Consider the following 13595-nt stretch of genomic DNA (forward strand, 5'->3'; position numbering starts at 1 on the left):
TTCTATTCCATTCTTTGAACTGGAATAGACAACATTATAGTCTTTAATTCACTTTAGATAGGCCCCTCATGTTGGACCAGTAGGCACCAACTGTGCAAAATAATTTTCCACTTGCAGAATGTTTGCAAAATGGAAGTTCATACCTTCTCATGGTCTGTCTTTTATGGTTTGTCTGTCATGCTCCTCATTTCTTTCCCCATGAGACAGTTCAGTGCTTGAACTGTCGAATAAAAAGCATGTACATGTGTAGGTAGCATCACTGCATGTCCAGCCAAGGACACAAATCACACAAGAGAGATGCTAGTTAACAGTCTTTCACAAAAAACCTGATATAAGGCAATTGCTTAAATGCCATCAACAGCAGCTGTTTACAAGACAGGCTTCAAAATTCAAGGCTCTGTTTCCAAAACTGGCCTGAAAGAAAAGGCTTAAAAGTTGTTTTTTTTTTAAGCCTTATCATTATTGTCCACAGTTATTACTATAAATGATAAATTAAAAGTCCATAGATTATCTGAAATAAAGTTTAGGACATATGTATCAACCTAACCCAGTGGGCACTCTTATGCATTTTAACCAGAAGACAACTCATTGAAATGCCTTCAAGAATCAGACCTCTTTTAAATATTATTTATCAAAATATAAAATATAGTCAGAAGGAAAAAAGATCACAATACTACTTGGTACAGCCTCTATTGGTACGAGAAGTAATAAATGAGTGTATGAGGAAAACATTCCAAATGCACACCCAGTTTTTTAAACTTTTTAAAATCAACAGTTTTTACATACAATAAAAAATGTGGAGCAGAGAGCACTGAGACCCACACACATATTTTCCATCTTGCATACATTCTTAAAGAGGAATTGCTTAATCATTATAGCTATTGCACTGTGACTCATCCACATATAGCTCAAATTAGCATTTTTTGAGCTATGTGTTTAAAAAATAAATATATATATAAATATATATATATATATTCGGTGTAGGTAGCCTTTGGTCAATGTTCATTCATAAGGGGGTATGGTGGAATCGCATCATACACACATTTAATGAACACGACATGTTCAGACTACACGTGCTTGGCAAAAGAGAAACAGAAAGAAATGTAATTTAAAGGATGTAGAGTCTGCCTACCATTCCACGGGATGCACATATGCCCTGGCGATAGTGTGACATAGGACATACTAACCTCCTTGTCCCTCAAACAATTTCCATGAACCTCTTCTAATGGGAGCATTTTGCTGTATCAGTGTGATCTTAATGTTCTCATTAAGATACATTAGAGTCATATAATATAGTCCCTAAGTGGACACCAACTTTGTCTTGTCCTTGATCTAGGTAATCTGTTCTATTGCTGGAGAAAAACTTCGCTGAGTTAGATTTTATAAGGGATAGAATGAGGTCTCCAACATGGCTCCTTCCTGATGACTTTGCAGAGGTAACTTTGGCTCTGCCAGATTTTTTTCTTTTGCACTGACTTAGAATCTAATCTTTGGGTAAGATGAGACTACTGCAGTCATTTAGAAGGAGTAGGAATTAGGATCATCAGGACTACTGTAACCTAAAATTATATTGAATTAGTATTGAGGGCATTGACTAAAGTTTAGGGCATGTGTTGCACAGTGGCCTTTTCTACCACACTCATTTATTGCAAATTCCCTTAAAAAGGGTAGACATGCCTTCCAATTTAGGACTAAAAATGTAGTAAGAATCCAACCTGAGGAACCAAGTGTTCCAGGAGGACTGTCTGCTTTTTGTTTGGTCACCAAAAATATCATACAATTCCAAAATCATTTTGGGAGATTTCTTCCAAAACAGGAAAAATACTGGGAACCTGGAAGAGAAATTTTTAAAAAGGCTAAGTAAGAGGAACTCCAGCATGGGTTTCCCTTTTAAAACACATCACAGGATACATAGAAGCCTACTATAATCAAGCATGTGTCTGCATGTGTGTGTGCACACATGAGTGGTAAATCCCAGGGAAGCCCCTATTAATTCCATTGTAGAGCTGTTCTTGCCTTGGACAGGCAAAGGGAGAACAAATAGATTCATATTTTATCATTTTGCAAAAGATCTGGATTAAATAGCTTCACTGAAAGCTGGAACCACCCTAATGAGCCATATGCATCAAAGGGCAGACTAGCAAACAATATGGGCACCTTTCCATGTCAATTATATCTGCCTTTGTGGCTGAATAGCAATGCCAGCTAGACTGTGGGGCAGAGTGGAGAATGCCTCCCTTCACACCTGGAGAGCTACAGTTCCTGACCCTTAAAAATTAAATCCTGTTTGGAAGTCACTTCAAATAAAACAATTTGGTGAGGGCTTCAGCAAGCAAGGAGGCAGGGTTGGCAACTCTACACGTAAAGGGCTTCTCCAGGAAGCTTGAGTAGTACCGCAATAAGAAAGCTCTTGAGTAAAGGGATCATACACAGCTGACACAAGGATGGATCAAAACAATGGCAAGAGTGGGCTTATTTTTTTGTTTTTCTGGGCTCAAGAGATCCTCCTTTCCCCCCACCAGGCGGGGTCTTTATTTTGGAGGAGATAGGTAAAATCTATACATAATGGCGAATAGAAAGACTGCATTTTAGACCCAGGTCTGAGGGTCGTAGTTATGTTGATTTGGAGCCTTTCCAAAGAAGCTCTGGCCAGAGTTTGGATGGGATTAATACTCCCTTGTCCCCACAGTGTCATTCTGTAGTTTAGGGTTCCAGGGATACTTCAAGACCACAACCTTCTCTAAGACAAAGGGCACCTTCGAAAAATCCCAAATTGGTCAGCTTTGTTAGCTGCTGGGGATGGCACAGGGAAGTGATGGTTGACCTCAGCTCTTGGAAGAAGAGTGTGGAATCAGCTACCTGCTACCGTGGCTTGGTGTGTCACATAAATGAGCGGTTCCCAATGGCTGTAGATGGTGCCAAGGCGCAAAGTCATGGACTGTTTATTATGTGTCCTCACTGGCCACAGGATGAAGACACAATCTCCAAAGGTATCTTCAAACTGGTAGGAACTTTTGCTGTCAAGTCACATTGTGAAAATGAATGCATAAATGAAAACAAGACTGATGCTTTTCTTTCTTCTCTTCCATCTTTTCTCATCTACCAGTCTGAGAATTGCTCAGTCCGTGGAGACAGGAAATCAGATTAGCACTCTTAAGTGGGCTACCCTCCCATCTGGGAAATAGATTAGACAGAGGCACTAGGTGCCAAGCCTATGGGGTCATGGGGATACTTTTATAGGTTTTCCATTTTTGTCATACTGGTACACCAGCATCTTGATACAGTGGGAGTTGGCCGGCGAGATCCAGGGGCTACTTGTTATGGAAAAGTTATGGTTGGTGTAAAACTGTACAGGTTGCTTCTGGCACTTGAAGAAGGCCTTGAGCGTGGCAGCCGCCATTGTGCGGAATCTCTTGCTGATGAAGCAGTAGAGGAAGAAGTTGATGGCTGTGTTCAGAAGGGCCAGCATGTTGGAAATGTCGGACATGATGTGCACCAGCCAGCGGTTTTGGATGGGCGCCCCATAGAGGTGGTAGAGAATCATGATGATGCGGGGGGCCCAGAGTGTGGCAAAGATGGAGGTAATGGTGAACAAGATGGCAGTGGTTTTCCCTGTAGAGTAGCCACGCAGGCGAAAATTGCTTTTCCTCCTAAGCTTGTACACAATGATTGAGTTCAAGATGAAGAAGATAGAGCAGGGCACCAAGTACACAGTGAAGCAGTGAATCCAGATAAGGACGTGATGCATGGAGGTGCTGATGTAGTCTTCAGTCCAGATGTTGGGCCACCAGTAGTAGGGGATGCTGGTCAGGAAGCAGGTGATGTAAACACTTACGATGACTTTCCTGGTGCGGGCTGGGTAGGAGACCGTGTGGTACTTGAGTGGGTGGCAGACGGCTATATAACGGTCAATGGTTAATGGAACAGTAATCCAAATGGAGGTGTGGATGGATGAGAATTCCAGCACTTCTATGATCTTATTGGCCACCTGAGGCAACTGCATGTTCAAGATGAAATCTTCCAACAGGAAGTCCACAAACACAATGAAAAAGAGGACCAAGATATCAGCAGCAGCAAGTGCCAAGAGATAGTTGTAGGAGGACTTCTGCCTTCTAGCTACCAGCTGAGAGAGGATGATCACTGTCAGGATATTTGCTGTGGAGAGAAGAGAATCTGGTTTATCTCTGGAATGAGATGACTTTATTGGCTACTTTGGGGCCATAGGCATACATTTATGGGTACTCTCATGGCAGCCAAAGGGACCGAACCAATGCTTTTGAGGAACAATCTCTGCACTACAAATTGTATCTCATACAGCCATCTGGATACTATTTTGACAAAATTCTGTGCTCATATTGTAGTTTATTTATTCCTCACACAATCATTGGAGGTGGTGCTGCCATTGTCCTCACTTCAGAAATGAAACTGGGGCACAGAGGGCTTAAGGAACTCAGAGTCACACACTTAGTAAGTGCTGGTGACAGGAACCAAACCTAGATCCCTTAATTCCAAATCCCATGCTCTTTCTTTTGTCCAAGTGCATGCAGGAAAATACGGGGTGGGACGGCTTTCCCTCCTTCATGTGTTCAGGAAGGAGACTGACCTCTTAAGAACCTTTTTGCAACCTGGATTTTAGGACCTTTCCATTTTACATAGATTTAGTATTGAAAGCGTGGAGAAGATCATGGCCTTCAGATTAGTTTAAAGATAAATTCTATATATTTTTAGAGTAGGTGCAGATGGTCCCTGATTTATGATGGTTCGACTTAACGATTTTCTGATTTTACTATGGTACAAAAGCTGTAGGCATTCAGTAGAAACTGTACTTGGGATTTTGAATTTGGATCTTTTCCCAGGCTGGCGATATGCGTTACGATACTCTCTTGTTATGCTGGGCAACAGCAGCAAGCCAGAGCTCCCAGTCAGTCACGTGATCACGAGCACTTAAAACTGACACAACTTACAGCCGTCTGTACCTGTACGACCATCCTGTTTTTCACTTTCAGTACAGCATTCAATAAATTACATGAGACACTCAACACTTTATTATAAAATAGGTTTTGTGTTAGATGATTTTTCCCAACTGTAGGCTAATACAAGTGTTCTGAGCATGTTTAAGGTAGGCTAGGCTAAACTATGATGTTCGGTAGGTTAGGTGTATTAAGTGCATTTTCAACTTATGATGGGTTTATCAGGATGTAACCCCATCATAGATCGAGGAAGAGTTGTAGTCCACAATATGGTACATTGTTAAAAATAATAGCAGAGAGAAGTAAATTTCCCTTCTTGTTGTTCAACCCCCCAAGTACCCCTCCCACAGGGCCATCACAGTAATAAATAGTTTGTCTTTGTACATGTCTATATAATGCATGTATATAGTTTTTTAATAAACAGTAGCAATTATTTTTTGGGGGTCCAGTTTGTTTTGACAATGTGTGCATATAATTTCTTTCTTTCTTTTTTTTAAGTTTTTATTTATTTAAGTAATCTATATACCCAGTGTGTACTCATGACTCTGTTCAAGAGTCACACGCTCTTCAGACTGAGCCAGCCAAGCGCCCCTGAAAATGCATGTATCTAATTTCTGATCAATTTTAAAAACAAATGTCTCTCTGAATTAGACACATCTGGAAAGTCTTTAGGGACTCATTCTTCTTTTTTTTTTAAGATTTTATTTAGTTATTTGACAGAGAGAGACACAGTGAGAGAGGGAACACGAGCAGGTGGAGAGCGAGAGGGAGAAGCAGGCTTCCCCCCGAGCAGGGAGCCCGATGTGGGGCTCGATCCCAGGACCCTGGGATCATGACCTGAGCTGAAGGCAGACGCTTAACGACTGAGCCACCCAGGCGCCCCATTAGGGACTCATTCTAAAATGATATTCTGATGGGTAATATCTAGAAGTCATTCTGCACATTTAATCTCATTCATTTTCAGTCAACACTGTTAATCCTATTTTGCAAAATTCTCAGAGAATTTATGTCCCTTTTCTGAAGTCCAGTGACAGAGCTGGCATCTAGATATCCCTTTCTCAATTTCACCTTTTAAAATATTATACAAAAAAAAATATTATACAATAGTTCATTTATAAAATTGTCTTGTAACATACACATCCTGGGACACTCATCACTCAGATTAAACAAATTTTAACATTTTGCCATATTTGCTTCAGTTATTTTTTAATTTAATTTAATTTTTTGAGAGAGAGAGCATGAGCGGGGGTGAGGGGGTGGAGGGAGGGCGGAGGGAGAGGGAGAGAGAGAATCTTAAGCAGGCTCCAGGGCAGAGCCTGATGCAGGGCTTGATCTCATGACCCTGAGATCATGACAAAATCAAGAGTCAGATGCTTAACCAACTGAGCCACACAGGTGCCATCTTTTCACTCTCTTAGTAGTGTCCTATGTTGTAAAATTTTAAAAATTTGATGAGGAACATTTTAGCTATTTTTTTTTTTTAAAGAACTGACAATATAGATACAACTGAAGTCCTCTTTGAAATTGCCCCAAGCCCATTCTTTCTCCTCCCTCCTCCTTTCTTTCCCTAGAGGCAACCACTGTGCTGTAATCTTCAGGGCCCCATTTGCATCCCCTTACTTTATAGTGAACTGTCCATTCTACATCCTGCTTTTTCCACTCAGCATTATGTTTTTGAGACCTATTTTGTTGGTATATGTAGCTCTCATTCACTCCGTTTAATGACTATATAGCATTCCATTGTATAAACTTACTATAATTTATCTTCATATATACATACATAGAGATATATCTATACGTATATACACGTCTCTATATATTTCTATATACACGCTTATTATATAGACACATATACACACATATATATGTCTATATGTATATATACACATTGGGTAGATGTGTGTGTGTGTGTCTGTGTGTGTGTGTATAAAACAATGTACATTTAGATTGGTTCCAAGGTTTTGCTATTAAAAACTGCTGTAGTTGGGTGCCTGGGTGGCTCAGTTGGTTAAGCGACTGCCTTCGGCTCAGGTCATGATCCTGGAGTCCCGGGATCGAGTCCCACATCGGCCTCCCTGCTCGGCAGGGAGTCTGCTTCTCCCTCTGACCCTCTTCCTTCTCGTGCTCGCTCTTTCTCATTCTCTCTCTCAAATAAAATCTTAAAAAAAAAAAAACTGCTATAGTTAACAACTTGATAGGACTCTCCATGAGAAGTATTTATATGTGAGAATTTCTCTTGGGTAGTATGTATGTAGAAGTACATGTATTATGTTCTAGAGTATGTGCATCTTTATCTTTACCAGATTCAGCTGAATTGCTCTATAAAGTGATTTTACTAATTTACACTCCCAGCAGCAGAGTATGAGATCCCAGTTGCTCCGTATCCTCTCAGTATTTGCTACTGTCAGTTTTTTTGTTTTTGTTTTATGTCTGTGCTTTTCTTGCTCTTGTTCAAGGCACTTTGAAATAACATTTTGAAGTGGTGGAAATTTAAGGTACTGATTATATAAATTAGCCAGGATGCAAACCTGGGACCAACACCCATGCTCTAAACCACTCTACAATATTGGTAATTCAAGTAGGGGTGGGGGTACCATGCAGGTATATTACACTGTATGCAAAAGAGAAAAATAATGAGTGAATTCTACTTTAAGTCACTCTTAAGAAAAGACGTCCCATTAAAGCAAAGTTCTTTGTATTTGTAAACCTGAAATTTCAAAAGTTTATTCATGCATTCAGCATTGTTTTTATGCATTGACTGTGAGCTATGCCCTGGGAGGGGATGTTGAACAAAATAGACGTGGATGGTCTTGCCTTCATGGAGCTTATTTTAGGCAAGAAAAATGTCAGCTGAAGAGCCACAGCAGAAAATGTATAATTGAAAGCTGTAAGTGTTATTAGTGGTCAATAAAAGCTTTGTTGAGGAAATGATGTTCAAGGTGAAATTTGGAAAACCGGTAGAAAGTAAGTAGGTAAAAAGGGTGGGAGTAAAAAGTGTGTTTCAGGCAAGGGAAACAGCATATGCAAAGGCCCTGAAGTGAGAAAAGCATGAAGAGTTGGGTTTATAAGGAATGCTTATATTGATTTTCTACTTGCTCTCCCTATACTTTTGCATTTATAGCTCTCTTTTACTAAAGTCTTGCTGTGTTCTGTTGAAAAGTATTCCAAAATGTTTTATTCATTTAGAAATCTTTTCAAAAAGTATTTAGCATTTACCTTCTGTGTGCTCATGTAGAAACAAATTGGTATTACACACATTTAGAATCTCCACTCAAAGTATAGAAAAACACACAAGTAGCTAAGTATTAAAGAGATAAACGAGAACACACATAGTGATACAAGAGGGGCTGGTGAACAGATATAGAATGAAGGGTAAAGGATTTGGAAGAGAGTGTGGGTCAAAAGTGTGGCTACTTTGATCTAATCATATACAGAGCTTCATAAATAGAAGCTGTGAAATCAGGTGTGATGCTTACCCATCAAAGCCAAAAGCATCAGGACTCAGGATTAAGTGTGTGGAGTCTGGTGCTGGGCTGCTGGGGTTTCACCCTAGTTCTACTACTTCCTGCCTTTTTGGCTTTGGGCAGATTTATTCAATCTCTCTGCCCTTCAGTTTTCTTCTTTATAAAATGGGTTAATAAGAATATCTGCCTCAGAGGGTTGTTTTGAGAATCAAGTGGGATAATTTTTATAAAGTGGTTAGAACAATGCCTGGCATGTGGTAAGTTCTCAATGAATGTTAGCTATTGACTGAGGGTCCACTCATTCAGCAAATGTTAACAGAGCATTTACTATGTGCCAGGCACTGTATGATGTGCTGGAGATGCAAGGATTAACAAAATGTACAAGTTCCCTTTTATCATGGGGCTTATTGTGTGGTGGGAGAGACAGACAATAAGCAAATATAAAAATGTACAAGAGAATTTCAGACAGTGATAGTATCCAGAATAAAACCCAGGGATGAGACAAATTGATGGGAGATTATTTTTTAGATTGGAAAGTGACATTTGAGTTCAGTTAAGGATGAGGAGAAGGGATCTGCCATGAAAAGATCTGTGGGAAAAGAATTCTAGGCTGTGGGGGCCCTGAGGTGGGAGTAAGCATAGTATTCATGGAACAGGAAAAAGGCTTCTTATCAGTCCTATTATCATCCCCATTTTATAGATGAGGAAACTGAGGATTAGATTTTTAGGTAATTTGCCCAAAGCCACATACTGAGTAAGTTGGGGAGCCAGAGGTGACTGTAGTTCTGACGTTATGGTATTTCAAGTTCTGCGTTGTTTATTTTTGGTCATAGGAAAGACTTAGCTGGAGGAAAGTGATTCCTGTTTCCTTGGTTGCCTCTGACTTAGAAAAGTACTGTCATTTCTCCCTCATGTCCCTGCTGTACCCGCCAGCCTGTAAGGAGGCAGGAATGGATAAATGCTGGATATATTCTTCAGGGAATGACTCTTCACCACTGTCTCTTACTTCCCAGTTGAATGCTATTTGAAGTGTGGTGCTAAAAATTCTCTATATCCAAACTCTTTAAAAAAAAATATTTCAGCCCCATCTAATTAATGCTTTAAGTCAGGCAAGTCATCATCTCCAAATGAAATTGCTGGTATTCATATTTGACATTTTCTTAAGTTTCTAGTAATTGCCTCGCTTGAGAAACTAACGTGCAGACACTAAACTAACCCATTGCTTTTGTACAGTTAGATTTGCCCCCAAGGCAACATCAGGCACACTTAGGAGGTCCTTGGGATGAGAGAACATGTGTGTGGAGCCACACAGACCTAGAGGGGAATGGAACGATGCCTGTATATTGATTTTCTGAAAAAGAAATGAGAAGGTAGAGTTAGGTTTGACATTTGCTATAATTACCTACATCAAAAATCCCTTCATTTCCACCCAGGCGCGTTTTCCCCCAAAGAAAAGGAGTGGTGTTGACAGGGTCTGTGTGTATTTATAATGGGTGAAAAAAACAAAGAAACCCAAGTCTTCATCGTCTGAAATTCTTTTTCTCAGCTTTTCTCTCAAACTAACTGGCCCAAGTCTCTGTTATTGTGGAAACTCAAGCAAGCCGCAGTGAACTTCACAATCAAAAATGTCAATGCTTCTAAAAAGCAAATCCTTTCTGTCAGTGGTGTCAGTGGACAGGTTTAAGCTCCTGGGTAATAGAAAGCCCATGTTTTGTGATTGCAAAGCTTCTTGGTTATATTCTTGGGGGAATTCATTTCCTGTAATTTGCAGCTTACTATGCTCAAACTTGAGAGGATTTGGGGAGTGGCTGAAAGAACAACACAGGTTTGGCTGTCAGACCCTACCACCGAACCATCTACTGTACGGAGGGAAAGGCTCAAGGTTTTCCAGAGTTATTTTCTATGTCTGTGAGGACTATAAGGTCCCTGCAAGTTCCTTGGAAGAAGTAGCTGGAACAGAGCACTGACTGAGAGTTCTGAGTTTATCTCTCTTAGTTCTGCTATATTTCCTTTTTTTTTTGTCTTTGAAAATTAGTTTTTTGGGGGGCGCCTGGGTGGCTCAGTTGGTTAAGTGTCTGCCTTCAGCTCAGGTCATGATCCTGGGGTCCTGAGATCCAGCTCCACATTGGGCTCCCTATTCAGTGGGGAGCCTGCGTCTCCCTCTCCCTCTGCCCCCCCATGCTCTCTCTCTTGCTATCTCTGTCTCTCTCGCAAATAAATACATAACATCTTAAAAAAAAGAAAATTATTTTTTCAATTACAAAAGTAAAACACTTATAAAAAATTAAACATATCAGCATGTAATTATATTATTATTAGCTCACTTTTATTGAGCATTTACTTCTAAGTATCTTATACACAATACCTCATTTAATCTTCACAGCCACCTATGATGTTGGAACTATGATTTGAGAGCATTGAGGCTCAGAGAGGTTAAGTAACTTGTTTGAGGTCACACAGCAAACAAGTGGTGAGCCAGGACAGTAAACCAGGCTTTTTGCCTCCTGGGTTTATATATTTAACTACTACATTACACATCAGAAAGTAAAAGTCTGCCCAAATCCCATTTTCCAAAGATACTATAGTATCTAGTCTCATAGATGGCCCTTAATGAACCACACCGCTGAGTATTCATGCCTTTGGGTAGTCTCCTCCCCTTGAATTGGAGCTGGTCCTGTGATTTACTTCTGACCAATAGACTATGGCAGGAGTGATCCTATATGACCAGGTCATAAGTGGGCCTTCTGAATATGTGCTTTTGGGATGTTCCATCTTGGAACCCAGCTATGAGAAGCCTAATCACATGGAAATGAGTAAGACTAGGTAGGGAGAGATAGGTAGGGGGCTATGTGATCAGGCTCACAGAAATCCCAAAAATGTGGAGGTGTGGGGAAACCATAGATAAGGGGACAAATGGGACCACCCTGTCCTATGTGTGTGGGGTGGAGGACCACCCTGCCCTCGGTGTGTGGGGTGGGTCGTGTGGGGTGGGTGTCTTTAAGATAATCACCTGTGACCAACAAAGAATAACCAGACCCTAAAAATGAAGTAAGCTGTTGAAGGTGTTATCACTAGTCCTTGCTCAATGGTAATATCAGTAGAAATGTTAAAAGGATTTAAATTTCCCAGTTAGCTTTCTATAAAAGACAAACCCTAAAGGCCCTTGTTGGCAAACCTGTTGGGACCCCTCTCACTCTTGAGAGCTTTTTCTGTATCTTCACTTAATAAACGTCTATCGCTTTACTCATTCTCTCTTTTCCGCGAGATTCATTCTTCAACTCCATGAGACAAGAACCTAGCTCTCCCCGATCAGAAAGGCCATGTGCAGGACCCTGGTTGAAAGCCCTAGGTGATCTCATAGCCGAATCCAACATCAATCACTCATGTGAGTGAGCCATCTTTGATGTCTAGCTCAGTGGAACCCCCAAAGTGACTGCAGTTATTATAAATTATAAATATAATTAGTAATAATGGTTACTGCCACACAGTGAGATCATACAATAAAACTGTTGTGCAAGTTGACTTAGAAATAAATCATGAATTTTTTCTCCTATCTCAGTAATACTCATGAAATATTAACCAATGGCTGGACATTATTTATTTTATCTTATTTTTTAGCCACTACAGAACTTCCTTAGGCATCTTTTTATGTTCCTGTGGAATAAATTCTCAAAGGTAGAAATGCTGGTTTAAACGATAATACATTTTTTCTCTCTTCCTCCCTCTCTCCCTCTTTTTCCTAAAGGCAGCTAAGAAAGTTTGCAAAAAGGAAAAGAACTCAAGTTGAAGCTACAGAAGGATTTAGGTTAGATACCAAGAAGAACTTTTTGCTTGTAATGGCAGTTATGTGAACAGGAGCAGGCCTTGACACCACAGTTGCTCTGTTCATGAAGGTCTTTGGAAAAGGACAGAGAATTTCTTTTTTTTTTTAAATTTTTTATTGTTATGTTAATCACCATACATTACATCATTAGTTTTTGATGTAGTGTTCCATGATTCATTGTTTGTGCATAACACCCAGTGCTCCATGCAGAACGTGCCCCCTTGAATACCCATCACCAGGCTAACCCATCCCCCCACCCCCCTCCCCCCTCCCCTCTAGAACCCTCAGTTTGTTTTTCAGAGTCCATCATCTCTCATGGTTCGTCTCCCTCTCCGACTTACTCCCCTTCATTCAGGACAGAGAATTTCTTATCTGGGCTGATTAAATTCCTGAGGTTCCCTTCTGCAAACACTCTTTCTCTGCATCCTAAACTATGTTCTTGTGAATTTCACCCCTTTCAGCCACCATCCCGGGTAACTTAAATGCATCTCTCCTTCTTACGGTTGCCTGTCTTTTGAGCTAGAAGCCTCAGCCCTCATGCCCTGTAGAAGTACAAGGACCCCTAACATGGTAAGCAATTCCAGTGGTGTTATTTTAGCGGTTCCTTGGAGGTGCCCAAAGGACAGATTTCTAGGAGAAGCAATGTTTAAGCCTTCCAGGCAAGAAGTTAGCACTGCCCTTGTTTAGACCAGCACGGGAGTGAGTGCAGACTGAATTGTGTGATGGGCATTGCCTCTTGGAAGTTATTATCTTCCTCACTGTTACCTGTCCCGTTTTGGATCTTGGGGCGGGGGGGGGGAGGGGGCAGAGGAAGAGGAAGTAAAGCATGATGCTGACAAGAATTGATGTTCAGTCTTTTTGGCCTTTGTGGATGATACTAGAAGGTCTTCCAGGAGGTTCTGCCCTGAGGACTCCTAGGAGGGGAGCAGGGAAGGATTTCCCTGAGGGCAGCTTTCCCACCTTGTGTTTCCAACCTCAGGTACGACTAGCAGGCCAGTGGCCATCCTTGTTTCCTCATTGTTCCACTTGCCCCAGGGCAGAAGCTTGGGCATGGAATGTCTTTCCTGCATTTGGTTATCAGGGGCACAAAACTGAGTGTGGACTACTGAGGTGGAGGCTGGGTATTGTCTCCCCACACCATGGGATAGGCAGTCCCTCCAGATTCCCGGGAGGGCTCTGAAAATCGCTCCCCCCTTTTTGTCCTTTGCAGGCTGAACCTCACCCAAAATATCCAGATACATAAGAACCTATCCTAGTTGGAAGAGGTTGGGAAGTGTAGTGGTTAATCTCTATGAGCCTCAATTCCTACATCTGAAATGGGCATCATAATAAATATAC

The 13595-nt window shown here is 41.0% G+C and overlaps 1 protein-coding gene and 1 long non-coding RNA gene across 2 annotated transcripts in view; one reads left to right on the top strand and one right to left on the bottom strand.

Moving 5' to 3' along the window:
* LOC113933180 overlaps nucleotides 1-13595 on the top strand; it is a 214298-nt gene that overhangs the window by 104851 nt on the left and 95852 nt on the right. The gene's annotated exons all lie outside the window — the stretch shown is intronic.
* The window catches only part of GPR139 (G protein-coupled receptor 139), a 39918-nt gene continuing 29543 nt past the window's right edge, over nucleotides 3221-13595 (bottom strand). The window contains exon 2 of the mRNA XM_027613031.1: nucleotides 3221-4155. Coding sequence (XP_027468832.1) covers nucleotides 3221-4155 — 935 coding nt within the window. The remainder of the gene's footprint in view (nucleotides 4156-13595) is intronic.

Source organism: Zalophus californianus, chromosome 10 (genome assembly GCF_009762305.2).
Source record: "Zalophus californianus isolate mZalCal1 chromosome 10, mZalCal1.pri.v2, whole genome shotgun sequence".
NCBI lineage: Eukaryota > Metazoa > Chordata > Mammalia > Carnivora > Otariidae > Zalophus > Zalophus californianus.